The 21864-nt window shown below is 28.3% G+C and overlaps 1 protein-coding gene across 4 annotated transcripts in view; it reads left to right on the top strand.

Moving 5' to 3' along the window:
• Positions 1-884: 884 nt before the first annotated feature.
• U2af50 (U2 small nuclear riboprotein auxiliary factor 50) overlaps positions 885-21864 on the top strand; it is a 38875-nt gene continuing 17895 nt past the window's right edge. The window contains exons 1-6 of one of the 4 annotated variants that reach the window (XM_075374380.1): positions 885-1011; positions 1102-1344; positions 5091-5218; positions 9503-9619; positions 14128-14266; positions 18611-18666. In XM_075374380.1, coding sequence (XP_075230495.1) covers positions 993-1011; positions 1102-1344; positions 5091-5218; positions 9503-9619; positions 14128-14266; positions 18611-18666 — 702 coding nt within the window. In that variant the 5' untranslated portion in view covers positions 885-992. Of the gene's footprint in view, positions 1012-1101; positions 1345-5090; positions 5219-9502; positions 9620-14127; positions 14267-18583; positions 18673-21864 lie in introns of all 4 variants that reach the window. The other 3 variants (XM_075374379.1, XM_075374378.1, XM_075374377.1) reach the window with 3 other exon arrangements.

Genomic DNA, 21864 nt, shown 5'->3' with positions numbered 1-21864 from the left:
CGACCCAACACAGATTGAATATACTATTCCTTTTGTAAATCTCTAAATTCTTTAGAGACCAGACACACTCTATTAAACAGTCTGTTATATTAACAATAACCACTGAGAATCTATAAAGAAGTTGTTTTCCTACTGTGTTCCATAACATGTGAGAATGGCACCACAGATGGAACTGCCTCGTTAGTGAGGTTGCAGCTAAACTATTCCAGCAGTAGAAAAGTAGTATTTGTTAAAGAAACTAGTGACCGCATGACAATTTCTGTGCATGTAATTGCACTGTATGTTTAAGATCATGAATGGCAGTCATATTTAATGCTTACAATGCAATGTTTCTCCACAGAAAAGCATAATACAAGTTGTTCACTATTTAGAGTTGCTTTCCTCAAGAGTAATTATGTTGTATAGTCTATGGAGAACAGAGAAGTGTCACTGTTGATGGGAATATTACATGCATTGCAATGGATCAGCATGATGATGGGCTACATTATGTTTGGCTCAATGAAGAAGGCAAAGGGAATTTACTTCACTGCCACTTTTATTATAAACCTGGCATTAAATGCTCTTTATTTTTTATAAGGATTATGTTACATATAATTGTTTTCTGAGCTGTTACTTTTCTTCTAAGTAAACTCATATGTGTGGGTGCCAGAACTAAGAGTGGCCTCTATATTAAAAGATTATTTTGATTAGCCCCACTCTAGAACGATTATTAATGAAAATCGAAGAGATAGTACATTTTCCCTCTATTCAGTTTTTAAATACTTACACTACATTTTGAATGATTGTTCTTTCGATCTAAATACATTCATCTATTCTGATTGGTCACTGTCAGGACTAGTGCTGCTCAGGCGGATACGTGTTCAGTTAATAAATTTTGCGGCCATCTCTTTTCGGCCATTTTGGATTTGTTCGGTTTCTTTTTGATGGTGGTGCGTTACATGTAATTTACTTATTAAGATCTTATTAATTTTGAATTTTAATTGCGATTAGTGATGGGCGAAGAAAATAAAGGTAAGATATGTTCTTTAGATTAAATCATTGCATAAATTTGTGTGATTGGGTTACATAATATATACGTAATTGATAATTCTTAATTTTTAGACAGGGACAAGGATCGGGATAAGGAAAGGAGAAGAAGATCCCGTTCTCGAGAACGATCAAGAAAACGTACTAGATCACGTAGTAGGGATAAAAGATCTCGTTCCAGAGATAGAAAAAGATCTCGATCACGATCTCCTAGAGAGAAGAAAGGGAAATCTAGACGTCGTAAAGCTTCCCTCTATTGGGATGTTCCGCCACCCGGTTTTGAACATATTACACCTCTTCAATATAAAGCTATGCAAGGTATTGTTACTGTTTATTCATTTCTTTTGTTTTATTTATTGTGGTAGTCTAATGTATAATTTAAAAATGGTACAAAATATTTTTCGAAACGTTTTTATTTTGTTAACGTAAACTTTTCAGTAATCTACTTAACTTAAATTACCTAGTAGGTTTTAAATTTAGCTATCGAAATATTACAATAAATGATCTACAAATACGAATACTAAACTAAGTTCATATGTTTCTATTTTAATTACATTGTAATTGAAGTGAGCAATATTTTAGAGCCAAGTAGGTTATGTGCTGCAGCTTTTCTTTGTTATCTATGTTTTACTATGATGTCATTTTATATGAGGCAAGTGTTGTAATTGTGTAGTTATGGAAAACACCAAATTGAATTAAGACTGAAGATTATTAACTGTTCGAGTGTCAAGGTTTGAAAAAAATTACGCCAAAAATAATTTCACCTAACTTTCTTGTCAAATACATGCTAAAAGATAATTTTTTTATTTTTGATGGCATTTTTTTAATGAAAAGTGTATCTCAGAATGTTTCACAGCAACATAAACAACGAGGAAATTTCTGATAAAAATGTATATGTACTTAACATAATGAACAACTTAAAACTATTTTAAAAAACAAATGTTAAAAAATTTTAATGTTTTTTGAAAACAATTTATCTGTGAGAAATTAGTTTCTTTAATTTGTTGTATTGTTTTCTACAAGAAAAACAAAACAATTCAAATTTGTGAATAAATACATATAAATTTTTTTAGTTTGAAAAAGTAACTGAAACAAAGCACATCTTGTGTATATAAAACAAACTAAAAATTTATAAAAAAATAAAAATAACATGTCTCCAATCCAGGGATGACCTATAATCTTCAAGCACTTCTTTAAAAATACCAAACGTGTCTTATATGTTTGACACATTAAATAAATAAAGAAAATCAGTATTTATTGCAAAAATTTTATTTTACAATAAATAAATCAATAAAATTTAAGAAACATGCAACATCATTTAAGAAAAACATTGTGCAAACATTGAGAAAAACCAACGTAGTATTTTAGGTATGCTGCTACTTTGTCAGGCATTGAGTCAATTTCAAAAATTTTTTTCATCACCTGTTGCTAAAGACTTGCAATTTGATATCGTAATTTGGCCTTATTTTCTGGTTTTCTTTTATTCAGCTGTAGTGCCGTTCAATTTTATTAATTTTAAGTTAGATTTAAGTCAGAACTGTAAGCTGGCCAGTCCAAAACTTCCATATCATTAGCATCAAACCGTGACTTGGAAGCTTGAGATTTATGACAAGGCACGTTGTCCTGCTAGAAGATGAAATTCTCTCCCACAGGTTATGAACACTAGGAAGCATGAATTCTTCGATTGTTTTAATGTATTCTATGCTGTTCATTGTCCCATCAGTGATTCTCTGATATCCAGTACCTTCTGACATTATGCAATCCCATACCAAAACGGCATCCCCACCTTGTTACACAGCAGAAATGATGCAGTCTGGTAGAAACTTTTCAGTTTTTGTTCACCTGACCCTAATTTTTTTGGTTTGAATACAGATGCAATGTTTTCAACAGAAAATACAATACTTCTTCTAATACAATACAATACCAGTGTTCTTTTAACCAGTTCTGTCTTTACAAAATTGATTGTGTTTAGATTTATGAACTTTTTTTAAAAGAGGCTTTGGGAATAAATTTAATTACAATATTTCATCTTCTTTTAAATATCTGAGCACTATGATATATTTCTGTTGATATATCAGGCAAACTTGCAAACATATTTAATTTTGATACTTTCATGATAGCTCTGTCTTGCCTCATTGAATTTTTTCTTGGTCAACCAGATCGAGGATTATCAATAACATTTTCTTGATCGTGATATTTTTTAACAACTAGTCGTACACATGTTTTGATATTTTTAATGTTTCTGTATATTTTATTAGCTTTTCACAGACTTTTTACATGCCATTTAACTTTGACACTAGCACTTTTCTGTCCCACTGTTAATGAAACAGCAAGTCACCACCTCAAAGAAAATGTTGCTACTTCATTACAGTTCAGCTGATATGAGTGCCTATTTAATGTTTTTAATAACATTTGGTATGCTTGACACTTTTAAAAGGATTGGCATTTAAAAAAAAAAATGAGTTGCTTGAACAATGTTTAAACTAAAATTGTTAAAAAGCTAAACATTTACAACTCAAGAAATAATTTTTTCTAATAGTAAAAAACTACATGAAAACAGCTTTAAAATTATATCATACTTGACAGCCTAAGTTAAATATTTTTCAAAATATAATATTTTTTCCCTAAAAAACAGACGCCATGGTGTGGTAAACTTCCCCACACTTTGTGTACACTTCTGGCTCTTTTCTTTGATTGTTTGATAGGCATACCTATTTGTTTCAATGACAAACATGTTCAGCAGAGCATGTGTAAAAAACAAAGTAATCAACAGGAGCACTTAAAAGAGGACTATGTTTGGGACTATCTGTCTCATTGTACAAAAAATTATGGATAAAATTGTTTTCTTCTTATAACTGGACCTCTAGATTTTATTGATATCATCGTCATTATCTAATTGAGAAAAGCTTTTGTTGAATACTTCCCTATTTATGTGCTTTATAGGATTAGGTCTTATTGACATAAGTCTAGTTGATGAGCCAAGTTGATCTAACATGTCATCATCAGCTAGGCCTAGACATTGATTACAATTCACAAACAAATACCTATTTTGCATTTCTGCTTCTGGTGTGTATGTTGGGTCATTTTCAAATACATCAAACACTGAAATGCCAGAATGATTATTACTAACAGATAAATCACTTGGTGATTGCCCGTCAATTTCATGTAGCCTTAAATGATCGTGATCCATATTCCAAAACAATGTGTACTAAATTGGTTATTTAGAACACAGTCCTAGTTATAAAAACACACCACCAACAAAAACTAACTAATTATAACCTCCACAACAAGTTGAAAACAACAAAGAATGGAAACATAATGAACTGCATAGTAAATTTATGCATTGACTCTGCTGTTCTGTCAGCCGCGTTTGGCACAGCTGGTGTTACAACTATTATATTCACTTATCTTTTTCTTTGTCATTGTTTTTATATAAAATGTTAAGTTTCCAAAAGCCTTTTGTTAGGAATCGAACTTAATTTTAAAAGATATAATCACTTTTTAACTAAATGTGATGCAAACTAGTTTTTATTTATAAAAAATGTACAGTGATGGCAGATAATTGCTGGCAATTTTAGAATAGAAAGGTGGCAATGGCGGATCGTCACAATGACATTTTTCACATAATTTTCTAATGATAAATCATCGCCGTGGCACTCAAAGGTTAAACAGCTGGTAGGAATCTGAATTGAGTTTTAATGTTTTACTCCCTGACAACTTTGGTACCAAAGTACACAATGTTAATGTTGTGATGCCATGTGTATGATGGTAATGTATTAGGTGTTTTAATATGTGAAGGTAAGTAGCCAAGAAAACCTGTAGAAAGAAGGCTGTGTGAAATTGATATTATGCATTTTTTAAAACATTTTCCAGATGAAATTTAACAATGATTTCTCAATCATGCTTATTAGGGAAAACGTGAACTGTGTAGATGTGAACTTATAATATTATTCTAAACAAATTTAGTTTTTGGATGTTTTTCTAGTTAACTTTTATTTAATTAACCTTTATAATATTTATTTTCATTTTCTTATTTTTTAAACATTTATTTTGTTTCTTTTCAGCTGCTGGTCAGATACCGGCAAATATTGTTGCTGATACACCACAAGCTGCAGTTCCTGTTGTAGGATCGACAATAACAAGGCAAGCCCGTAGGCTGTATGTTGGAAACATTCCTTTTGGTGTCACTGAGGTATTTATAAACGTTATCTTCCATGTTACAAGTTTAATTGTACTAATGTTTTATGGTTATAAAATCAGTTAATTTTATATATATAAGCCATTATTCTAGGAGAATGGATTACCAGATTTTAATTTTGTTAATTAGTAGTATTTATCAAATTTTAAGGGGTAACTAATGATAGCTTTCAGAAACTTTTTTTTGGGTTAGGGGAAATCCCTGCTTTCCATGCTTTTTACCTGTAAAAGTTCATACTTAATAAAATTTTAATGCAGCATGGATTAAATGTTCCTTAACTCTTTTAATTCATTCCAGATTTTCTCCCATCAAATAACTGGTCAATCTTTTTTCCCCATTATATATGCAAAATATATTGCATCTTGGTAGTGCTTACATAAATGACAATTATATCATAAATAATTTTAAACCATAGAAAAAATCAATTTTAAAACTGTAAAATAAAAGTAAAATACAATGAATGTTTAATTATCAAAACTTTCTTTTCTAGTTAGAATTTCTTTATTGTAAAGTTGTAGAGAAAGAAGAACTTACAATCCTGCATTTGGCAGAGTTTATTTTAGTCAAAATTATTTCAGTAAGAGAGTAACATACATGAAGTCTGTAAATAAAATAATGAGACTATTTTTTTTTGGCAGCCAAAGTGGCAACACTGTAAAGTTACTCGTAAAGTATGGTTATATGAACAGCTGATTTGTATTAGGTATTAATACTTTTAGTCTATTGTTGCCATGTGAGATGTGAACAGACTTCTTGTGAAACTAGTTTTTGTTGTGTGTTACATAAATGAGTGATACTAATAATGAGCAACATTGTGCAATCAAGTTTTGTTAAACTCTGTGAGATTGCTACTGAAACTTATTCAAAATTGAAAAGGGCGTATGGAGGTTACGCTCTGTCATGAAGCCAAGTTTTTAAGTGTTTTGAAGCATTTTAAGATTGCTGGGAATCTGTTGTGGACGAACCACGCCCTGAAAGACTGTTAACGTCAAAAAGTGACAATGTTAAGTGAATCAGAGACTTGATTGACCGGACAGTATGACCAGTGATTAACTTTCAGAATGATTGCAGAACAATTGAATTTGAACCGTACCACATTCCATCAAATTTTGACAAACAATTATGTAAAATGTTTGTGCAAAATTGGTCCCAAAAAAACTCATGGTTGAACAGAAAAACAACAGGATGGAAGTGTACCACAATGTTCTAGGTCAAATTGAAACTGATCCTGATTTTTAAAATATGCTATTTCTGTTTTTGAATCTTGGATACTTGAATATGACCCAGAAACAAAACATCAGAGCAAGCAGAGTGGCACACTTTAAACTCAAAAATGAACAAAAAAGCAAAAATGAACAAATCAAAACCATGCTAATTCTTTGATAGTAATGGCATTGTCCATAAGGAGGTTTTGCCTACAGGACAGACTAAATCAATATGTTTACTGAGAATTCTTGAAAGACTGCAGAAAAGAGTTGCCTGCATGAGACCAGCCATCAAAGACAACTGGATGTTGCATCATGACAATACACCTTGTTACACTGCACTCTCAATTGAGTTTTTGGCAAAGAAAAACATTCCTGTAGTTCCTCAACCACCTTATTCACCTAACTTGAGTCCCTGTGACTTTTGGTACAGTAGAAAACATAAAAAAAAATGTGACTGACTATCTGAAGGATATTCTGGTTTCTTAATTTCAACACTGCTATGAAGAGTGGGAAAATCATTTGAAGTGTTGCGTGGCTTCCCAAGGAAACTATTTTGAAGTCCATGTATAATTGGATTGTAAATGAAAGATTTTCTGAACCAGTCTCATTACTTTAACAGACCTCGTATGTCATCTCCATGTATGCACTGTGATGGCAATTGTATTTATTATATAGGCAAATGCAGTTAGGATATGGTTTTTACTTGATTTCTCAGTATAGAAAAACAGAGTAAAAGGGTTAATGTAAAATTTTGATTTTATATCTACACCTTTTAAGTGCTATTCAATTTTTCTTAATGTTTTTTCACAATCAGAGGGGCAAGAATGTCCATTCAATTGTCTTTTTTTTGTTGTCATTGTGTAACCCCATTTTGTTTATTTATTTAAGATTTATTTTAATTCTTTTTATTTAAAGTTGATTTTAAGATGATGTTGCTTTGATGGTGAGTAAATTTACTGCTGTCAAATCATAAAATTGCTTATGCTGGTGGTAATGTTGCAGGTTGAGCTAAAAGATGCGATTTATTAAATAAATCTTCATTGCAAACTAAATACTGACATTTAGGTCTAAGTCGAAGTTTATTTTTGTTTTTGCAAATTAAGGGAATATCTGTTGGATAATCAAAATTGAAATTATCATAATTTCTATACTGATAAATGTACTTGTTACCTACTTTATAACTTAGCAAAGTTGTTCATAACAAACATAATGTATTCAGTCATAAATAGTCTTTGGGCCTGTAAATGCTGAGTTAGATTGTAGTATTATTCATACTTTATTTTTTTAAATAAGTTACGTTTAATATTTTTAACAATTATCAAATTTATTTTCAACATTTATTTAAGTTAAATATTCTTCTGAAAAAATACAAACTTAGGAAACGATAAAGTACAGCAGCAATGAAATCTTTCTGTATTTAGGGGAATAATTTAGGGATATTTCAAAAAGTTTCATTCAAAATTAACTCTAAATAAGAAAAAAACATGTGTTTGCCTGAATTGGAGAACCATTTAGAAAAATTAATATAATATATTGTGCCATTCGTTAATTAGTTGTGATAATCAAAATTTTTGTAATGAAGACATTAATGAAAAAAATTAATATTTGTACTGAATGATAATGTTAAATATATTATTTCTAATTTATACTGTCCTGTTTTCTTTCGTTTTAATAAAATATTAATGTTTTGAAGAAAGACAGAGCATTGTGGGTGAGGCATATACCAGCAGATGGATAAGATACTTCTTCCCTCGGTTATTGAAGGAACTTTTATAAAAGGTGGATGGAGTTAAGGGGATAAAAGTTTACTCTTTCTTAATTTTATGAATTTTTATTATGTACTGGTGTTTGTTATTTATAACTTGCTCTTAAGAATTTAGTTTTTAATGCAATTAATTCACCAGTAGTAATCATATAAAAATAATTAATTTAATAATAATTTTGAATAATGAAGTAACCTCTATTACATTTCAGAAATCATACTTATTTATTTAATTTGATCAATCATTAACTTTCTGTTTCACATTCTAATATCTCATTTATTATATGATTTTTTATTAGTTAACTCATTGAAAGTATATTTTGGGGTATATTTTATTGTTTTTATAAATAACGTTTATTTATATTATAAACTTATTTATATTATTATTATAAATTATTTATATTATTATAAATTATTTATAAATTTTTTATATTTTACTTATTTATTTATATTATTTTATAAATTAATGTGTTAATTTAATTCAATACAAATGTCAAACTAAAACTATGTTATAAAGTTTGAAACAAACTTTAAAACAGATTGAAACATAATTTTGCCATTAGAATGTCAAATTTATTTGTAATAATTAAGACTTCCTTATATCCAAATAAGGTATTAAAATGTATAAAATAATTATATTGAGTGGATAATTCAACATTTTTATAAATTATTTTAATTTTATTTTAATTAAAAACAAATTATATTATATACATTCATAAATAGATTTTTTAATAATTATTAACTTTTGATTGTAAAAACGTTTTACAATAAATAGTAATTCAGTAATATAAAAAAATATCAGAAGTTATTAATGAAATAAAATTTTATGTACTTTTCATTTTCATAAAATAATCGTAATTTGTATATGTAATTTAACAGCCATACACAGAAGTCATGTGGTGTCCGCATCAAATTATTTTATGTCAACAATTCGACATATGAATTCATTACAGATGGAAAATTTTATAATTTAGGTCCTTGACAATTGGCTTCATTAACAATAATTATTACCTAAGAATACATATTTATTATATATTTTTGTAGGAGTAGTTATAACATGTCCTGAAATACGGTTTTTGTGAAAGTACATAAAATTATGTTGCTAGTTGGGAGTAAAATTTTTTTTTATTCCAAGATGTAAGAACTAGGTAGAATATTTTTAAGAAAAATACAGTAGTTGTGTAGTGGGCATTAGTTATATTTATATTGCATATCTGGATGGAGTTAATTATCTGTTAGTTCAATTTTCTGAATTTATGTAAATTTATATTTACTTATGTTTAATGTTAACTTTTTCTTTTTTTTTAGGATGAAATGATGGAATTTTTTAATCAACAAATGCATTTATCAGGTTTAGCACAGGCTGCAGGTAATCCTGTGTTAGCTTGTCAGATAAACCTTGATAAAAATTTTGCTTTTCTTGAGGTAAGTTTTTAAGAGTTATTATTGTTTATTAAAAATTAGTTTATAGTATAAAGTGTATAATTAATAAACTGGTTAAATTTGAATATGATAGATTAGGAAATAATACATTTAAATTATTCAAATCTTTGTGTTTTTACAATAAAAAATATATTTGTGTGATAATAAAATGAAAATATTCACGTAGTGCTTGTGTTTGTAATATTTAACATTAGTGCTTTCGCAGTGTGTACCGCTTCATCAGATGTAAAGATTAAAATAAATTTAAGAATTTAAAGTTCTCTTATTTTGGTTAAGTTCTTTGTACACTGCTACAGTGCTTTGTGCTTTGATGCTCAAGTACAAATTCATTACCACACATGTGTGCACACACCCACACAAATATATATATATATAACTAATTACAAATTATAAACTTATTCAGCCACTCCACAAGTACAGAAATAAAGAACACTCTTACCTTATTTTTCTCTTTTAGAACAAATATTACCTTATTTTTCTAAAATTTTTAGAACAAATATTTGCTCAATCAACATTTTTTTTTTAAATTCTAAAGCGTTAATACTTAAAATTTCCTTAACTTTTATCTAATGTTAATATAGTATTTTACTGATATATGATTTAATTTAAAATTACTTGTCAATTGTCCCTATCAAATTCTGCCAGCAGATTCATTAGGCTGAATAATTTACATTTGTATTTATATATGTAAAATCTATCAAAATTTCTAATTTTTTATTATTACTTTTGTGGTTAAAAATATTTACTTTTTCAATAATTCTAAATTATTTTCCACTAGTTATATTATGTTAGCTAATTATTAAATGGCTTGCAACATCTGAGAAACCTTTTTTTTATTTTTAAATAACCTGAAATGTTCTTTAAATCTATCTTTAAATGATCTATTTGTTTCTCCAATTTTAAATTTCATAAATACCAGGAGAATAGGTTTCATTTTTTAATATTTTATTATATTTTAAATGTTTTATTATGTGATTATTAGGTTTATATTTATTACTAGCTCTACCCGCCTGCTTCGCTGTGGCACATTGTGGTTGCATGGATGAGAAATGAGAAACAAAACAAAGCATACGTTCATAGAAGTTTAATTTTGCAATACTTGTGGATATACAATATTTTTTGTTTTTCCACTGTCTGCGTAGATATAAAGGCTATCTGGTTTGCCGACTCGGGAACACGCAACATACAGTTGCCCATGTGAGAAGCAACCCGCATCTAAATCTAAACCACACAATTCTAAAGATTGACCTTGAGCTTTATTGATTGTGATTGCAAATGCCAATCGAATTGGGAGTTGCAATCTTTTAAATTAAAATGGTGTATCGGTCGGGATTATAGGTATTCGAGGAATGAGGACATCTTCACCTTTGAAAGGCCCTGTTAAAATCGTTGCTTCCACTACGTTATTCATCAATTTCTTAACTGCAAGTCGCGTGCTGTTGCAGAGTTTTGGCTGATTAATATTCTGCAACAGGATAATTGCATTTTTTGATCGAACCGTTGCTAGAGTCAATCTAATGAGGAATGTTTTCCCAGTTTCTCCTGGTGCATCCAAGAAGAAGTCATTTCAACTCCATCATCCCAACTCCGTCATTTATCATTTGCATTATGCGATCATAAATGCCTTTCTGTTCACGCGTTAATTAGGGAATGTTTGATTGGACATATGACTGAAGATCACCAATGTTGTAACTCTGGTTCACGGCGTAAATCCACATCAAATGAAGTAATCTCAGCTCGGGTGGGTGCTGGCATTCCCAATTGACTAAGAACTTTATTTGCAATAGCTAAGCACTTGTCTTCAATATTTATCAATGCTTCGTTGTTAATGCCTTCTGTAAATTCCATGGTCATATTGGTATTTTCTAGGCGTACTCTATGCAAAATATCCTCAGCCATATGCGATCGATATCTTTCCCATAACTCTGTAGGAGATGAAGGGAAGCGAGCGGTCAATATAATTGTGAATAATGCGCGAATTTGGTTTTGATGTGCAGTGTTGCACGCGTCATTAATACATATATCCCACTGTTGGTCATTTTCTAATAAATTCAGAGCTTGGTGAAAGGCGCAGCTCAATCACGACACGATCACACAAAAGTACCTCGATTAAAGTGAATATTTAATTCAGATTGTATAATAATCTGAATCAGGTGCAAGTGGATACGGTTTTTTTTTGTTAATAAACAATGTAATTGGGAACAGGTATTGTTTCACATGTGACTGCGGTTGTTGTTAGCTAGTATGGTGAGTGATCCCCTCGCTTCTGGCAGATAGTGTGGTCACTGGTACACAACTGACCGTTGAAAAAACTGTTTTCTTGTGGTCGTGAGTATGTGACTGATGCGAAAAATAGATAAAAACAATCTTTGATGCGGGTTATATATCGTGCTAAAATTTGATCTCAATCGGTGCAGAACATTTTGAGTTTTTGAAGCGAACACAAACGAACTTAACATTTTTGTATATGTAGATTATTATTATAAGCATTAATTACGTTTTCTATAATTCTATTTGTTTAGGAGTGGTTTATATACAAATTTTTGTTCACATTTTCATTTATGGGCTTTAATGAGTGATGTTATTTTATTGAAGTATTTGGAATTATATTTTTTACATATATTATCAATCAATGAGGTATCATAACCATTTTTTATAGCAGCTATATTCTTTATTTCATTATATAATTCTTGTCTATTGTTAGTGTATTTTATTTTGCTCTATTTATCATGTTTTTAAAAATTTATATTTATAAATATTTTTTTTTTATATGTCATTTGTGGGGTAGGTTTTTTAATATACTCCAATTGTTATTTTCATTTATTTTAATATTAACATTTACATATCTTAATTTTCTGTTGTTCTATTTCATATGTAAATTTCTCAATGTTTCTTGAAAAGAAATTAATTTATTTAAAATTATTTTGTGTTCATTATTTATACTTGGTTCATATATAACTAAAAGATCATTTACGTATCTGACCCATAATAAAATTTTATGCACATGATTTATACCGTAGACAATTTTACTTCCAAACTCTTATAGATAAATTTCTGACTACCGCAGATATGGGAAAAACCCATAGGTAAGGTGTTTCTTGTGTATAATATGTACCTCTAAATTCAAAATAATTTTGTTTACAATGTTTATAATTATTATTGTATTATTTATAAATTTAAATATATTATTTATAAAGAGGTACACACAAACATGCACACATACACATACACGCACATATCTTTATACTTCTCTGTAATTTTAATATACTAAATCAGTCAATGTTAAAAATAATAAAATAGTGTTTTGATCTGAAGCAGGTAGGTTTTTCTAAACGTATTTGGTTTTTTAAACTTTAAATAACACTTTTTTTTAACTTTTAATAGCAATTTAATAATACACCCTAGTAATAATATTACAATAAAATTTCATCATAATTCACCCCACCCCTAAAAAAAGAGATTTTAGGTAACCTTGTTATTGATTGTACATTTTTTAGTGTATTTTTTTAAAATTTCTTTTATTTAACATAGTAAATGTAGAAAAATTAAAAATATTTCTTGGAAGATGGTTTTGGAGGCAGAGGAGCAGAAAAAATAAGAAATTCAGATTTAAAAAAAAAAAAATAATAACTTGCTTTTTTTTAAACATATAATCATAATTTTACAAAAAAAAAACTTTATCATATATTAACCCCACCCCAAGTAAGAAATCTTAGGTAACTTTTTTCGTTTATAACTATTTTTTCACTGTATACGTATAAATGACCAATACCAGGAAAATATTCAAACTTTATTATCAGATTTTTTACACTTGCTTTTATGATGCTCACTCTTAAAAATTTGGACTATTTCATTAAAACATTATAAATACAAATTCTGAAGTACTTAAGGATGATACTGATGGAATCAGTAATAATATCCTTTGTAATTTATAAACAGGTTTTGATGATTTTATTTTGTTCTTTGTGCTTTAATTATCTTAATATTTGAATTCAAATCTAATGAAACTGAAGTATGTATGGAATAACAAGTATTAATATTAAACATTTTCATCATTACCTCTGTTTGGGATATTTGTATTGTTAATATTTCCAAAGTGTAGTAAATGCTTTTTTGCTTTCTATACTAGTAATAGTTAAATTAAGGTTAAAAAATATATTAAACCCTTTCAAGCAGAATTAGTTGTAGATGATGCCATGTGAGTTTTTTTTTTGTGAAATTACATTACAACAATGCAATTCATCCTTAATGGCATATGTATATATTTGCTAGAGGATATTGTAAATTAGCATTGTTAGTTCTGTCTTGCAGTGATTAAATTTGATATAACCATTATTTTATATTGTTTTTTTAAGAAAGAAAAATTATTAGATGGTGTTACAGACAGTCTGACATGAGAAACAAATTATTTCTAAAAACGATGATGCCTTTCTGAAGAATAGAAAAATAATTATTATTTAAATATAAAATATGACAATCTTTTGTTTTAGTTCCGATCAATAGATGAAACAACACAAGCCATGGCGTTTGATGGAATTAACTTTAAAGGACAGAGTCTAAAAATTAGGCGACCTCATGATTATCAACCGACGCCTGGCATGTCAGAAAGTGCTTCTGTAAATATTCCTGGTAAGTTTTACTCTGTTTCATGCTGTTTTTATTGTTATAGTCAGTGTTTTCTATGTGCTTTTTATATCTGGAAAGATTTTTGCTTTCAGTACTTTATTTTCTATATATATCTCAGTGTGTCCGTGAAATATATGGAAAGCAACTTAGGAATTGGGTTCATACATAAAATGATTAAAAAAAAATTATTAATCTATAATACTTAATTTTCTATTTTTGTTTTTTTCAATGTAAAGTATATCAAGAGATCGATTAAGATGTGAAATTTGGTGTACTAATTTAAACTAATAATCTATATGAAACACAAAAATGTCCACTTCTAATTATCAAAGTGGTATTGTTAATAATATTTTAACTGTTATTAAATATCTGTGCGTACTATATTGTTATTACAACACAGTATAATAAAAAAATAAACATATATCATTGAATTAAAAATTAATAAGCTGCCATTTTTGTTGTAAGAAAAAAGTTTTTAGTTTGCTTTCATTAACAATCGATAGTTATAAAAAGACAAATATTTAATGGCATATTCTTCTCAAAGTGATCATAGAAATTACATTTTGAAACTGTTGTGAATTTATATTATTGAGTGATCCTTTTTATTATTTAATTATGTTTTGTTTAATCATTATTTTTAAAATGTTCTTTAACTTAGACTGTCGAGGACATTATTGAAAAGTTCAGTTTATTAGCAACTATAAATAATAAAATTAGTATTTTGACTACAAAAAAAATGTTTTTGAGAATGATGATACTTCAGATTAATTTTCCTTGAATAAATAGTGTCATTTAGTGGCTAATAACCTTAACAGTCTCAGGGCATTAGTTATAACAAATTAAAATATTGCTAAGGCTTGATTGTAGATTGATTCAAGCATGATGACCACTAGATGCATGAACATTAGTTGCTTGGGATATAATACTCATCAATTGTGTTAATAGTTTCATTGAAATTTGTTACTATCTTTTCATTATTTTTGCGTATAAGTGTAGATGTTATTATAATTCAAGGTCAGAACTTTAAACAAATAAATTCTTAACGTTATTAGTATTCTTGGTGACACACTGTTGTTTAATCATAGGCCTTTTCTTTTCTATTTCATAAATGTTATTCCCATTGAATTACATCTTTCTGATGTTCACGTTTCTTTATTTTGGTTGGAGTAGAAAGTAATGATTGTCAGTCTCAGTAAAATAATCAGAAAATATAGTCGTGGAATATAAGAACTTTAGTTTTCTGTACAAACTCAGTCTGTTGCAATGTTAAAAGAAGAGTTCTCTAATGTATTTGAAATTCATATGTATTTTTTGTCTAAAAAAATTTATAGTTGCTACTTATATAGCTATTTATAGTTGTTGTCGACTCGCAAAGCAACTTTTTAAAATTGTATTATTCGGAATATTTTAAAAAGCAACTTGACTTTAGTATTTTGCAAATAACAATAATTGTTTTTACTTTCAAGTTCTTTGTGAGAAGTAGAAAGAACCAGTCTGTAGTAAATCAATTTTTTATATTTTTTGTTTAATGTTTGCATCACTGTAATAAGATCATCCATTTCGGCATTTGACACCAACTACCATGTCGGTGTAATGATACACACTTCTAAAACATATATGGAATGGTTACAATATGTAACCCTGTGTTAGTAGCTGTGCTCAGATTATGAGCTATGAATGTATCATATATTACCAGCTTTTATCGGATACAAAAAAAAGTTATGTCAGACTGAGGCTATATTTTTTATGTTTATTACTTAGAAATATTTTACATGTTTAACCCATTTACTGCCATTGAACAATTGGACAGATTAATGACACTAATTAATCTGAGTGTCATTAATCATTGAACTGAAGATGCTTGCATTGACCAGAGTGGGAAAAATCAAATTTTTTAAAATTTAGTTTTTACTGGTATTTAACTTCTTAATTCAGAAAACAATGTATATGTAGCGAATATTAAACTTGTTATTATTTTTCAATATTTAGCCATTAATGAACTTTCTGTGGTACAGTAGTTTAAAGAAAGTTTATTTATAGTTATGTTTGGTGAATCTAGATATTTTTGGTTTAAATAATTTTTTTTTTTTAATTTTCAACCAATTTTTCTTTTTAACATTTGCAGTCATTTTTCACATCGTACTTAAGAAACAAGCTCTGTAACTGACGAATTCTTAACTCAATAGTATAACCTGTAGCTTTCATTGTTTACTGTTTTTGAAATGAAATGGTAGTAGTGCTGTGTTTAAAACAAAATGCAGTAGTGCTAGAGTCTAATAGTATTTCTTTTAAAACAGGGGAAGAAATAGTCCTTATTTATTCTGAACAATTGAATATGTTAGATATTGATATAACTGTTTTATTAGATGATACTTAAGTTTGAGTAACATATTGCATATCTGCTTGATCATGCAAGATAAGAAATAAATCCTATTCATCAATGGCAGTGAGTGAGGGGGAACTATCTAATACACTGTGGCATGTCAATGTTGGTCTAGTCAAATACATTACTGGTATTTTTTTATACGATATACTGGTATTTATACTGGTATTTTTTTATGCGACCTTAAAGAATTTGTGATTAGCATTTTACTGACATTTCGTTAGTATAAATTGTAAAAATATCTAGATATAAATTTTAGGCACAATTGTTTTTGTGCCTATTTTAATTTATGTTAATTTAGTGGTTTATGTTTCAGTTTGTGTTTGTTTTGTCTGATTTTACAGAAAAGTATAATATGACCCATCATTACAGTATTTGCATTTTGATGTTTATATACTTCTTCATTATTATATAATAGTAATAATTAGTATAGTTTTATTGTCAAATGTACATAAAATGTATTTGTTACATAAGTTCATGTACATACTATGAAACTTAACAGTTTATTGTTTAGAAGTAAAAGTGTGATCAGACACTACGATAATTTATATCTTTTATATAATTAAAGATATGAATTTGGAATTAAAAATATTACTGGCCGACTACATAAAAATTAATGACTAAACTGTTTTTGTTTACATTTACCTTGAGAATATTTCCTTTGCTTGTGGGTGCTCTGGTTCTAACATTATCTATTATTTGAATGTTATTTGAAATTCCATTTTAATGACAGGTTTGAGAACGACCTGATATTGATTCAACACTGTTTGAAACACTTCAGATTGTGCTTCATGATGGGAAACAGAAAAATTTGTTGGGGGTTGATTTGGCCGGTGACGAGGATATATGATAACTATTTTGTGGCCAAATATTGGATAATGGGTGCTATGAACGTTGTTATGGTGAGATGCCAGTTCTGATATCACCAGAAGACTAGGCAGTTCCTTAATCTCCACATTGGTCATCACAAAACAGTGATGAATTTGAATTGATGGTCAGTTATCTCTGAAATGATCTCTTTTTGCTCAACATTGATAAAAATGAGCTTGATATTGCTATTCTGTTCTTTTTGGTTCGCTTTTTCCTGGGACTGGTTAATTTATTTGAGAGTCATGATTATAAAAGCTGTCAGTGCATGTAATGATGTAATTATCATTAGATATGAGCTCAGGCATTGACAGTTTTCTTTTACAGTTGTCAGCTATCGGGAAGTCAGATGCAAAATTACTTGTGATGGGATGCTTGCCAGATCCTTCTGTTAGAGTTTTGAAAAATCTGATATTGATTTTTGTATTTTAGATACTAAATTTTCATTGATTATTGTAGTGCTGCTTGATACGTAGTAACTTTCCTGTGTGATCTTGTAATCAAATTGTGTGTAATATGGCTAAATGTGATACTTTTTTGTTTGTGACCATAAAATTTCTCTCTTAACATCACAATATTGAGCCTATGCTAGGATCTCAGTTCTTATTTAAATCTGAATGAGAATATTTTTATATAATATAAAGTACGCAATGAATGTAGTTCATTTCTTTTGTATGTTCTTTTTTCATTGAAAAAAGAAGGTGGGTCATATTATACTATGAGTAAAGAAATTAATGATATGTTGATGATAAATGAATGAGTGTATGGGTGTGTTATACATTATAATAGCAATACTATACTATACTAATACCATACCAAACTGTTGATTTCTTTTTCCTTTTTCTATTAATATTAATCTATATTAATATTTATATTTACACTGTACTTTTATTACTTACAAGTTCAATTTTTTTCTATTATCTATGTTGTAAACTTAGTTGCAAGTTCTTATATCATATCTTTTTTATATTAAATTACTTAGGTCATCGGTTTTGTGTATTGTATTGTATTGTGTATTGTAATCGTATAATGTGTTATTGTAAGTGGCCGTTGTATGTGTTATGTGGCAGCTGGAGTGATCAGCACTGTCGTTCCAGATTCACCGCACAAGATCTTCATCGGCGGTTTACCGAATTACCTCAACGAAGATCAGGTATTGGTCAGTCTGTACCAATTAAGTTTTTACTTATCATAATTATAGTTTAGTTTTTTACTTATTATAACCGTCTCTCTTTTCTCATTTTAGTATTAGTAAAAGGATCAGATTATCTTTTATTTTTTTGGAACATGATTATCCTTTCTTTTTTTTTAATTCTTATACAAGGAGGCTTCAAAACCAAAAGTGGAGACTTGTTTTGAGTTATTATTCAGTATGATCTTGGGGCAGTACTTAACATATTTAAACTTATTATAAGCTTTGCAACTATGCAACGTATGTAAATGTTATGTGATAAAAACATTGAAATCTTTTTGCTTAAAAGATAGTGAAATACAATAATATGGAATTAAAGTCTCTTTGTGATGCCATTAATTGTATTCCATTTGCTAATGATCATGTTTGAAGTGGCGCAGGAAGCGCAAGAAGATTTAATCCTAATGAGAAATAAATTGAATTTGAATTGCCAGAATTTTTTTTTGTTATTTTAATTTTGAACCAGAATAGATTGGGAAAAAGAAAGAATATGGTGAGCTATACTAAATAGTTCTTTTATTTTTTGTTATTGTTATTCTTTTTTTAAGAAAAAAATTATATCCAAGTATTTACCAGATTATTTTTTTCCTTGTTATATAGTTTTTATTTGATTTATGAACATTTTAAAATACATCCTTTCCTAATTTTATTCTGTGGGATTAATCTAATCTTGTTTTGTAATATGCTTGTTGTTTTCTGCTCTTTTGCTGCTGCAGATATGTTCATTTTTTAAGTGTAGTACCTTAAGTTCACTTGCCCTCTTCATTCAACAGTAAGCTCTGTATTAAAGAAAAACTTACACAATCTATTTTGTATTAATGCCTTTTTTATTATATAAGTGGAATTAACACTGCTGTAGTCCACTAGCCACTATAAATTCCTCTAATAATTCTTGTTTGAGATAAGTTTCTTGGATCAAAGTAGTATTTTAATAAAAGATTAGTTATGAACAAGGTTTTGTTTTGTTTTAAATACTTATAATGAGAAAAGAGAGTTGTGATTTTTGTTATTTATTATTTTGACTACTTTACAATGTTACGATTTTGTTAATGCCAGTCATAAAAATGCATTACGAAAATAGGGGCTTATTATTCTACAGAATAATATTCTTAAGTATAATTTTAAAGATTCAACTACTGTTGAATCCTCAGTTACTGTTGATTCTTTTTGTTTTATTTTTTATTATAATGGATGGTATTATGATACGACTTGTATTAAATTCATACAATTCTGAAGGTATTTAAGTCTATCGGTCGTTATTATTATTTTATTAAATAGAATCTAAATTTGTTTACATTCATTTTTTGCAATTTTTCTTATGTATATATGAAAAATTGATAATGCAATGAGAGTACACATATACTTACCCGATCAGTAGTTAATTATTTTTGTGAGGGGTTATTGTTGAAAAGTCTAAGCAGTAGAATTTTTGTTGTGTCTATGAGAAAGACAAGACTGGCTATGTTTATGTTTCAGCAGATCTTATTTATATGTGTAATTGTAATACAATATTATATACAGCCTTTTCATTTGAGCAACGTTTGAAATATCCAGAATTTTTTTTCTTATAGCATTTTAGCAATGGAGGAAGGAGAAGCCGCCCCCGGCAATTTTTTTCAGGTCCTTTGTTTTCAGGCATCCTATGAATAATTGTTTTGAAATAAATTAATTATCATAGTTATTTTATTATATATATTTATTTACCTTGTGATAAAATTATTTACATATATTTTTATATCTTTAGTCTATTTATTTATTAGGATAAATAGTAAGTAAAGGAGTCTTTTTCCTTTTTATTTAACATTTTAATTGTTTATTTGAATTTTAGTATCTGTTCGTAAAGATCAGTTAATAATTATGCGGTGCTTTTTCTGTTAATAAAAGTTAATAAATAATTAAGATCAATGTATTTGTTTTTATGTTTAATGACGCAGTGCATAATTTTCAGAAGTGTTGCTATATGTTGTAAGCCAGTATGTGAAAATTTTTATTTTCTTTCTTGTTGTATCCTGCTGTACTCTAGTATGAAGTATGTGTGTACAACTTCTTGATTAAGTGGAGTAATGTGTGTCATTTCTCCTGAGCGAGGTGATCATATAATTTCTCATCACAGTAGGCCAGTATGTTTTTTTTTTGACAAGGTATCTCAAAATACAATTGCCCTAGTTGGTTTGGCACTAATACAGAATGGGGAAAAAGAGAAGATTGATTGTAGACCAAAATTCTAAAGTTTGTAAAATTCAGGAAAGAAAAATTGGCCTGTCAAATTTTTTTGTGTTTTTTTAATTTTGGATTGCTTTCTGCTTTAAGTACACTAAAATTCATAATTTTATTTTAAAAAAATATATAATGAAATTTCAAATAAATGTATCAAACTTTGGTGTGTGGGCTGGCCTTAAGCAATGTCGTGATGGTAATTACATTACCTGGAATGTCAAATATTAGATGAGATTAAAAAAAAATGACTTACTTTAACTACTTCTTAAACTTACTACTTTTAACCTCTTGTTGTTTGATGTGGATCAAAAAATAAATAAATAGTTAAAAGTACTTATTTTACCAGAGTCTTTTTTTCAAAATAGTTACTGTTGCTACCATTTTTGGCTTCATTATGCTAAATGCTAAATATGCTATCTATCAAATGTTACTTCTGAAAAAAGAAATATCTTTACTAAAAATAATTTTAGAATTATTAGCAATATTTATAGTAAAAATTTAAATTGGCATCTGAATTAGCAACATTTATAGTTATGTAGAAATTTTACCTGTTACTCTAGGTAGATAAGCAGAGCTACAATTGCAAAACAAAATTAATCCTGCTTAATATAGACTGTGGTATATTAACAAATACCAGTTTGATTGAATAAGTGGTTGTACTTAAAACCAGTATTAAAAAAATACTAGACTTCATTACACGTCATATGTGTAGTCTGAAGCCAGTAGTATGTTAGTAAAACTGTTTATAAGTCAGTCTGTTTTTAGTAAAATATTTCTCTTCTCATTTTGGTGAGGATTATATTATTTCAGAATTCCTTTATATCATTTCATTTCAATAATATGTTAATTTGTTAAAATTTACCAAGTTTATTATGTTACTTCTACTTTTGTTATCAATTATTTTGTGGCATTATACTTTAACAGACCTTAAAAACTCTACTG

Source organism: Lycorma delicatula, chromosome 9 (genome assembly GCF_047948215.1).
Source record: "Lycorma delicatula isolate Av1 chromosome 9, ASM4794821v1, whole genome shotgun sequence".
NCBI lineage: Eukaryota > Metazoa > Arthropoda > Insecta > Hemiptera > Fulgoridae > Lycorma > Lycorma delicatula.
The sequence above is the reverse complement of the archived record's forward strand: the minus strand, read 5'-3'. Positions and strand labels throughout refer to the sequence as shown.